The sequence below is a fragment of the Culex quinquefasciatus genome, chromosome 3 (assembly GCF_015732765.1).
Source record: "Culex quinquefasciatus strain JHB chromosome 3, VPISU_Cqui_1.0_pri_paternal, whole genome shotgun sequence".
Taxonomy (NCBI): domain Eukaryota; kingdom Metazoa; phylum Arthropoda; class Insecta; order Diptera; family Culicidae; genus Culex; species Culex quinquefasciatus.
The window spans coordinates 190273153-190283571 of record NC_051863.1 but is presented as its reverse complement, the minus strand read 5'-3'; the positions used below and the strand labels follow the sequence as shown (position 1 = coordinate 190283571).

Here is a 10419-nt window from a genome sequence, read left to right as displayed (position 1 = left end):
GATTACAACAATAAAAAAAAATCGAATCTCATTAAAAAAGAATGCTGTCCCAACAAAATCCCCGCTCTCAAAGCCAAGAGAATGAATGGCATTCAGTGGGTTCTTTACAAATTACACCGCCAAAAAGTGCACCATTTCGTTATCACTTCGTTAACATTATCACACAGCATTTTGAACCTATCCACCATTGAATCAAGTGGTTCTTCGAAATAAAAAAACAGTCACCCACAAAAAAAAAACAAAAACACCATATCCGGGATTTTCGCCAAAATGTTTCCAGGTGTGTAACCCACGACCGTGCGCAGCTATTTACTGAAAATTTAATTTATTTTATTCCCATTTTTGGTGGAAATTTGCTCGGGCACTGAAATTCACACACACACACACACAAGCGTGGCCCCAGCAGGGATTAAGGAATTGACACAACTTTTTATTTTGTTTTATTTTTCAGTGGTTTGAACTGGTTTTATTTCGCTTTCATTAACGCTGCTGCTCACCTGTGTTGGTTTTTCTGTTGCACTCCGTGTTTTTAATTTGTTATATTTGTTTTTTATGTTTTTTTTCTGTTTTACATTTTAATTTTTCATTTACGATCTGGACCAGGTAAATCGTGTGAGGGCAAGGGTAGACAACACAACGGTTATTCCAATGCTCACAGGGGGTGTTTTTGTTCTCTTTCTCCAGTTTGAATTTTAATTTGAACATGTTTACAACTTTTTTGTTTTTTACATACTTTACTTTTCAGGAACGTTTGGAGATCTTTAGGTTTCAATTGTTCGGTTATGTTGAAGGAGTACTGCTAGCGTTATAAATATTTATTGTCGTTTTCATCATTAAGCAAAGATTTTCTCATTATTCAATGTTTGAAGTATCGCATAATTTTGTAGAAGTTTTTTTTTTTCGTTTGGCTAATCAATAACGCTCAATTGGTGAAAACTAATTTGCTTTAAGACAGCGAAATACAAGTTATCTTGACTGGATGGTTAGGGAGAGTAGCGTAAACGGTTAAAATCTTAGAGGGTTAGTAGAATTTTCTTGCTCACATTAGGTTACAATAGAATAGGGTTAAGAATTTCTTATTAACTAACTAAAACCAAATTGACACACATTTTCGATTTTTACAACATTCCTAAGCCGAATGTTTAACGTTTGCTTGTCTACATAAGAATACCGTGCGGGGGGTTTAATCACATTTCTTTTGTTTTAAATTGTATAGGAAACTTGATAAATTTTAAAAATTGAAACACAAAATGAACAAAAAATAGAAGATTAATAAAAATTATACAAAAAATATATATATATATATTGAAACAAAAATAAACTTTCAACGTTCAATTACACTTCTAATGAAAGACATCCAAATAACGTTAGAAAAAGCACAAATGAAATGAAATCATGAATGTTTTTTTTTTTTTGGCAACTGTCCAAAATGGTATGTGAACATTCGATAATCTGTTGCTAAAAATCACATTCTTTGATAGATTCTTTTTAAATTTTACACAACTGCGGTAGCTGTCCGTTCAAGAATGTTACCACTTTTTTTAAGAACAGGTATCTTGAGAACGGTTTTGGGCAGACTACTAGGAAGAATAATACAACATATATATGAAGTAAAATCTTGGTAAAATCACTTTTTATAACTAAATAAAGATCTGCTCAAAATAAATATCATATTTTTAAGTAAAATTCTCAAATCAGCATTCAACTATGTTGTATTGGATGGTTTCCGCGTTTTTCAAATATAATGACTTTAAAAACACATTTTTGAACTATGTTATCCAGGTTTTTAAGCAAAGCTGGCGTTTGAATGTTGAACGTCCGATATGTCAAAATGTGGCTGTCATGCCATGGCACACTTTTTCGCAATGTTGGTACCACTGCGTGATTTTGACATATCGGACATTCAACATTCGAACGCCATTTTCGCTTAAAAAGCTCGATATTTTTTTAGCTCAAAATAAAATGAAAAAAATTCAAACTCCAAGCGAAACTTATTTGGGGATACCGTGGAGATTTTCCCTCATCCCATTAAAACAAGTCTATTTACATCTACACCTTCCATCTTCCAAATCCCTTTCCTTTTCTCTGGTGGGCGTTGGAGATGGTAGCGGTCGGCAACTCAACTCTCACACCACAATAGACCGATTTATGAATATTTGATAACGTTTTTGTTTCATTTAAATCAACGATGCATTTGAGTTCTACGGAAATTCTCAAGACACAGATTTTTGCATATTGACATAAAATTTGAAAGAACCAATGTCCAATGTGAATTACAAGTTATTGAAACAAAACCGTTTAATTTTTTTTCTATTTTAGGTTATTAAATGTAAATATAAATTAGGCTTAACAAATATAAATAAAAAGAAACTATTAAAAAATAAAAGCATAACGCAAATAATGTAATAAAACGATTTATTTCCACTTTTTTCCAGAACTTGAAATGCCGAATGTTTTCAAGAATAACTTCAATACGCCTAGTAAGATACAATGCATGAGGATCAATTTAAAATCAATTTCCAGTTCGTCGCTCAGTCCACTACTTCATTTATTATTTTTTTCTTGTTTTCCTCCTGTTTCGAGATTCCTAAAACACACATTCAACATATTAAAACACCTATTTACAACATGTCCTCAACACACCACATCCACCACCGTCACGATCAATCGATCGATCGCGATTAATTGCACACTTTTCCTGTTTTCATTTTTGCGAACCAAACCAGCTACTGCTTGGGACGGCGACGAACTCCACTTGCACAAATTGTTTGAGTAAATGTGTTTTTTTTTGCCACTATTTGTTTACGTAACTACTGTATACTTACAACTGTTAAGTACTCTTAAACATTAACTTTGTTTACTTATAACTACGTGCCAGCTTGTTTTTTTTTGCATTCCACGCGTGACTCGTTTTTCGGGGACGACGAGCAATTCTAAAATCGATAAGCAGTTTCAAATTAAATCGGATTAGACCACTGTCTAGCCAGCGCGAAACTCACCTTTAATTGTTCGATGAACCATCCGCCGCAGAGCGTGGCTCCTTATCCATGATAACAACACGAGTAATTTATAGTAGTTAACAAACATCAATATTTTCAACAACGGTCGATTTTGCGCGCCCTCGCTCCTGGACCAGGTTTGACGACGAACTTGTTTTTGCGTGATTTCACTAGAAGCGGATGTGCGATGGTGGATGAACGATGCGATGCGTGCGGGTTCAAAGCCGTCTCCGTTACCCTTAAGCCCGGCACGACAGTAGGACTTCCGTGGCCGGAGAGGCCTCCAGTCAGTAGGACATGGCCGAGGCGGACCGCGAGCCAACGGTAAAGTCCTTGTACTGCGAGAATACTGAAATCTGAGACATTGGGAAATTATGGGTTTGACGTATTAGAAAAATTCAAAGAATCGTTTTTTTTTTTCAATAGAGATTGAGTAAAACTAATATTTTTTTTTTTTTAAATTAGAAGACATTTAATAAAGTATATGTAACCGTGGCCTGATGACGAAAAGCGCAACCGACAACATTGGTAATATGACATCGTTTGATAATCAACATGATGTGTTTTGCAGGTGAATTTGAAAATTACCTTTTTTATAAAACAAATCTTGCATTATTGCGTACTATTTAAAACGTCAGAAGAAAAACGCTAAAGCTTGCAAAAAAAATTACGAGTTAAAATTCATTTTCATTTATTGCGCGTATTCCCGAAAAAGACACGCGGCAAATCAGCCTCGAAACGACGCGCCGCACTTTCGGCAAATGCGCGCTGTCAAATCCCATACAGCGCGTTTTGTTTTTGTTGATCTTCTTCTCCGAATCTCTTGGCATTGTTGCCGGGTATGTTTTTTACTGCACTTAAAGTGCTGAAAATCGCTGGCAACAATTTCTGCACATTGTGAAATGCCATGTACCTTTGAAAGAAATGGTCAATATTAAAAAAAAAAGTTGTGTGAAAATGATCAAAAAGCGGTGAGGGGAGAGGAGGGTTCTGATTTTTTTTAATGTGTTTACATGATTCATGGACAGTTCCTTAGCATAGTTCGATTTTGTCGTCGTCGGAAAAAATCATCCAACCATGATGGTCAATAGTTAAAGCAAGTTATTAAATAAACTTAGTAGTTTTGAAATGCTCATAATAGGGCTTTCTGGGCCCAGTGAAAAAATATCATTTAACCCAAAAACGACGAACTTCTTGTCACAGTGTCCTGATGCAAACAAAGATCGAGCTCGAGTTGTCACAGTCCTGCGAAATATGTAGGCTAACATATCGGGCGGTCAGTCTATAAAAAAGAAGTCTTCTGGCAAAAAACTTTTGCTAGAAAGAGATAGCAAATCTGATGCAAACAAACCCTCAGCTGCCATGTAAACATACTTTGAATGTGTTGGTAATTTTTTGACTAGCAAGCCTTATATCACTCAAAAAGTGCTAATATGAACTTTTCAGAACCTTTTTCTGAAAGAGAAGGCGGTTCCAAACACAACGTGATTGCAAAAAAAGCCAAGAAAGTTATGTCACAGACATGACCGCAATGACGAAGGACTGCGTAAAGTTTTGATGAGTATGCAATGAATAAACGATCGATTCGGTTCCTTTAAAATTTTGCTGACTCAACCCAGCTGGGAAGATGTATGGTTGTGTGGACTCCACTCGATTGTGCCAGTCCTCACCTCTTCTGCTTTCGCTTTATAACCCACCTTATCCTTCAACTGTTGACACAGCTGCAGCGCCACCGTAAACAGCACCAGCACCTCGTTCAGCCACGGCACCGAACACTCCGCCTGGCACGAGTCGAACTTCATCGTGCCCTGGAAATTGGTCAGCTGGTACGCCACAAAGATCAACTTGTGACTCTGGATGTAAAAGCTGATGGCCAGATCTTCCGGCAGGTTCGGCGACAGTGCCTTCATGTTGCGACTCTTCATCAGCTCGTCGATGGGCTTCTTCCGGGGCACCACCAACGATGTCCGGCCCCGCTGCAACGCCCCCAGAATGTTGCCCAGGATGTGCAGCACCTCGTCCGAGGTCTTAAAGTGGTACGAACCGTCCACATTGTCGATGTGGTTTATTGCTTGCTGAAGATGGTTGGCGGCGTCCTGCACCTGCTGGATCTTCCACGGATAGTCCTGGGTGATTGTGGTCCGCTGGGTTTGCTGCTGCTGCCGTTGGACCTTAAAGTTGATATCCTAAAACACGTAAAACAACCGGTTATAAGTACAACTCCTCCATCCAACACAACCCCTGAAAAGATACCAACCGCATGCGTGATGCTGTCCCCGGTCAACGTGACCACGCACTTGAGCTGCTCGGGAGCCGCCGTCAGGATGAACTTGTCCTGCTTCTTGCCCTCGTTCCCGTACAGGGGCACCGGAAACCGGTGCGCACACTCGACCAGGATGGCGTGCAGCTGCTTCAGCACCGAATGAACCTCCTCGTGAAGAACCCACTCAAACTCCACCTGCTGTGGAGGGGAGGAAAACGAAAGGAAAAGCGGTTATGATGAGCAAATAACAAAGTTAGTAGGGTGGATTTGGATTTAGCTGATGAGAGTGGAGCCGGCAGTAAAGTGCGTCAGCCACCATCGGCGATGTCTCTAATTGGAATTAGGGACGGGTCAGCGAGCATCAGCCTGTGTTTACTTCTTCTTTTTAGAGCTTTTTTTATTTTGAATTGTCTTAAACACAACACAATTTAACACATTTTCTGTTAAGCGTTCATTCGTTGCACTTTACACATATGTGAACAATAAAGATCGCTAACGGAACTGCCTCAAAATAGGTTAAGTAAAGTAAAATGTTCATTAGTTTTATCAGATGTGATGAAAGTTATGTTTTAAATTGAGAAAGAAATACCAGTGAAACCAAAATAAAGTGAAACATTCGCGATTTTAAGAAGTTACCAATTTAACAGAAGACAGCAGAAACCAAAAGCTCTGATTAATGTATGCATTAGTCAGCAAGTAAAATCAATACAACTATCGCGGCAGCATAGTGTGGTCGATTGTAGGTCAAACACCTTTCTCTCTCTCAATGTCTGCTCACTTGACTGGGCATGAATGATATTGGCCGTTTGCAAAAAAAAAATACGAAAGACATATCAATTTCAACTCAGAGGTCGAATGTATCAGCACCATATCGTGCAAATGTGGCCAGTCACCGTGGAAAGGATGCATGGTGGCAAACAAAAAATGATTGCGTAAACTTTTGCTCCTGCTACGGGCTTCCTCTGATTGGCCACTGGAAGAACTAACGAGGCTATCCCATTTAATTTGATGTGTGCATTAATAATAATGACTAGTCACTACTTTTAGACGGCCCTCGCTACGAGAGGCCGATAAGATTCGCTATCAAAACACGACAAACACAACAATAATAATAATGGAAAAACCACATGAACAAGGTTCCCGTCCCGTCACCCACCCACCCTTTGGGAGGCACCAAATCACTCACCAAGTTGACCGCTTCCTCCTTCTCGGTATCGGCCATGATTTTGCGGGCTCGTCGCGACAACGGCTGTGGTGGCCTCCTGCTGGCACTGCTGGCGACACTCTGCCGGAAGCTACTCTGTCGGGAGAAGAGACTGTCCCCGCCTAAACTCTCGGTCACCGTGCTCGACTCGCTGGCCCACGAGACCTGCTGCTGGAACTGCACCTGGTGCCGCTGGTCCAAGGGACTAGTGGCCGCCGGACTCGAGCGACCCTTCCGGCGATGAGTTCTCGGAGGCACTTCCGGAACCTCTGGATCGGCAAAGCTCACCAATGCCTGCTGCGGTTTGGCTCCGTTGGTTTTCTTCCGCGAGTGGGGCTTCGCGAACCAGTTGGAACCGCTGCTGCAAAGAGTTGACCGATAAAGGTCAGAATAAACTCTGGACGGGAAGGAATGTGCAGCCCAAGTCTAATTTTCTGTCTGTCCACCGATCGACCTACACAGAACGAGTGATGTTTTGATGTTTCTATTCGCATTGATTTTCTTGTTGGCGTTCGCTTTATCGTTCCGTCTCTCTTACGCGCAGCTGCGATGACGGGTGCTTGACAAATGTGTCAAAAGACGATGGGGAAGCGTTTGAAACAACGAACGCTAGAGGCACGTTCATGAAACTGTACTAATGTTCTCGAAACGACAGTTGGAGTGCTCACTTTTCGTTATCTAATCTTTTTAACAATCAATAAACTTTACATATAGGTATTTCATATGTTTAAATAAACATTGTAGTCTTATTATTTATTTTTAACAATTCCAATTAAGCCAAATCTAATCAAACCCTAGCGCAATCATTATTTTGAAAAGATCCTGAAAAAAGCCTCTGGTTAGATTACGCCTAGCCTTCTCCTTGTAATTTATTAACATTTATAGTGCGCTTATGCATTAGAATGCATTAAAATGTCACAAATTTTAAACCGGCCAGACTGACTGTGGAAAGTTTACCGGAGAGATGATTCGTTGATGATGATCATATGTTTGGCTGGTTAAGGATTCGTTTTTAATTCCATTCATTCGTCGATTTTCACTATTCAAACAACTTTTATTGCAAAACTATTTATGGAACCTAGCTGAAAAGTTCTCTATGGAATCGGTTTTTTTCTTTAATTTTTATTTTTGTATTTTTTAATAAAGCTGAAACTTTTTTGGTGCCTTCGGTATGCCCAAAGAAGCCATTTTGCATCATTAGTTCGTTCATATAATTTTCCATACAAATTTGGCAGCTGTCCATACAAAAATGATATGTGAAAATTCAAAAATCTGTATCCTGTGAATGAATTTTTTGATCGATTTGGTGTCCTCGGAAAAGTTGTAGGTATGGATATGGACTACACTGAAAAAAAATGATACACGGTAAAAAAATCTTGTGTTTTTTGATTTTTTTGTCACTAAAACTTGATTAAAAAAACTCTATTTTTTTTATTTCTTTATATGTTTTAGAGGACATTAAATGCCAACTTTTCAGAAATATTCAGAAATAAATTCTCTATATTTTGCTTTATTGAACTTTGTTCATACGACCCCTAGTTGCTAAGATATTGCCGTGCAAAGGTTTAAACACAGGAAAATTCTGGAGCAACACGAGAAAAGGGCGGATAAGCATTTTGACAACTGGAATTATTTTGCAAATTCCGAGCCAACAGGTATTTTTTTTCACAAAACTTGAAATGTTAAACAATAGCTGGCCTTCCAAGCTACCTTTCAACACTGCGGGGTTTTTTAAATAGTGATATGTAGGCTGAGAATTTGCAAAACAGTTCTGGCTGTCAAAATGCTTATGCGCTCTTTTCAAATGTTGCTCCAGAATTGATGTTTTCTAAGTCTCACCCAAATAACCCACCATTTTCTAATGTCGATATCTCAGCAACTAGGGGAACAGCATCTAATTCCAGCGTACCTCTAATGTTGCCATATCAGCACTTTGGGATTCGATTACAGCTGATTAAAAGCGTTTTCAACTGAAACTGAGTGATAAATAGCTCAATAAGAAGTGAGCAAGCAAGTTTCTATCAAAAATTGTACAAAATTAGTTGTTTAAATAGTGAAAATCAGCAAAATGGACGGAATTAGGAGCGAGTGCTTAACCTGCCAAACATACGAGAATTTCCCCTAATGGTCCGATTTACAATGTTAAAAGACATTCATGAAATTTTCCGATCTCATCGAAAAAAAATATTTTCAATAATTTAAAATCAAGACTAACATTTCAAACGGTCCAAACATTCAATATTACGCCCTTTTGAAATTTTAGTCTTGATTTAAAAATTTTGAAAATATGTTTTTCGAAAAGATCGGAAAATTTCACGAATGTTTCATTCCGCTCTTACAATTTAAATGTTATTGTAAACCAGCATTAGAAATTTCATAGCAATTGATTAAAACAATCAACATTTAGTTGAACACCAAATGTACAGTAATAAGATATTCATCAGTTCAAATGTTGAAATAAATTTATCTAAATAACAAATTAAGGGTTTTGTGAAAGTTCTCATTATTTATTTATTTTTTACATTTTGGCTTTTCTGTTCCAACAAGTTGCATCAAGGCACAACGAGCAGCTTTGCTATGCATCTTTGAAAAAGGTAATATGACTCGAAAAAGCTATTTTCGCATATTTTTTACTTATTTTTTCATAAAATATTAGTCTGATGAACAAGGTTACCAATGAAATTAACAAAATTGCAAAGGTGCAAAGTTAAACCTGATAACACCCTTTTAACGAATGTCTTTCGCCTATCGTTATTAGTTGTTTGCATTGTTTTGTAAGCAATGATTTGGATGAAACGAACATTGTTTATGTATTTCCTTGTCGTCTAATCTAGAATAGATCGATGGGATATAATATCTCTATTGATTGTAATTATAGGGTGGAAAAGGGAAAAGAATACCTTCTTAGAACTAGGTCACCACAAATTTAAAGATCCATACTGATGATTACACAACTCGGAATTTTTGAAGTTGATGTCAGTAAACGCTCGACAGAATTGATTTTTAGTGAATTTCATGCCATTAAATAACATTGTAAGTTAAGTAATGCATTTTTAATAGTTTAACGAATTCGGCCCGTGGCCTTAAATGAAAAGGTGTCTTATAAATGCAAGAGGGCTTTTTCTTCAACAACCCACGTGAGAAAACAAACAATACTCAAGATTCATCGTTGCTTATCAATCGCCGGGACACTTGTTTGAAACGTTCTGTTTTCGTTCGCTTCTTTTCTTATCATCGGTTTTGGTTAGGTCACTTGAACCACTTCTCGATTGATGGAAGCCGCCTTGGTGAACAAACAGTATTGCTTTCCCTGCGTTTACAAATATTACTTAATACGAGTGCACTTACAATTTTAGCATTTTTGGAGTAGCGTGATCCACTTTTAACGGTTCGTCTGAGGATCACCTTCAATGGGAACACGAATCACTCCAATTTTGTGTACTTCCTCCGAGATAGCTGTCTGCTAATCGCTCAAATTTATAGCAACGCAAAACCGATAATTTACTGAATCAACAAATATTCACTAAACGGTTCTCCCCCGAGAGAGCTGGACCATGTGCTGTGCTGTACGTGGACGAACACACTTGGAACTCACATCCATCAGAGCCGGCAACCATCACTGGACTGACAGACCAAATATACCGATCGTACACACGGTAGACTTTGTATACATCTGACTGCTTCCGATAAGAGCAATTCAGCAAATCTCCAAAAGTGTGTTCGTGTGTCCCACACCTGTCTGTCTTGTGTGAGGTCACGGTGGGTCATCCTTGACCCTGAAACCTTTATCATCCATAGGCTAATTCTTTTATTTTTTTTATCAAAAGTAAAAAAAAATAATTTTGAATAAAATACCAGAGTGAAACCCACCGTGATCCCCACGTACAATACAGTTTCGAAGTTCCTATACGTACGTTCTAAGAGTTTCGTTGTCTGTCGCAGTCAACGGCAGT

General features: G+C 38.3%; 1 protein-coding gene across 1 annotated transcript; it reads right to left on the bottom strand.

The window, feature by feature from the left end:
• Window positions 1-2398: 2398 nt before the first annotated feature.
• LOC6034067 (protein rogdi) lies at window positions 2399-10093 on the bottom strand. The gene is made up of 6 exons (XM_038262032.1): window positions 9815-10093; window positions 6449-6827; window positions 5257-5460; window positions 4697-5185; window positions 3000-3355; window positions 2399-2933 (listed from the first exon to the last, which is right to left on the bottom strand). Exons 1-5 carry the CDS (start codon window positions 9823-9825, stop codon window positions 3287-3289), a joined length of 1152 nt encoding a protein of 383 aa, XP_038117960.1. The 5' UTR covers window positions 9826-10093; the 3' UTR covers window positions 2399-2933; window positions 3000-3286.
• Between the last annotated feature and the right edge of the window lie 326 nt (window positions 10094-10419).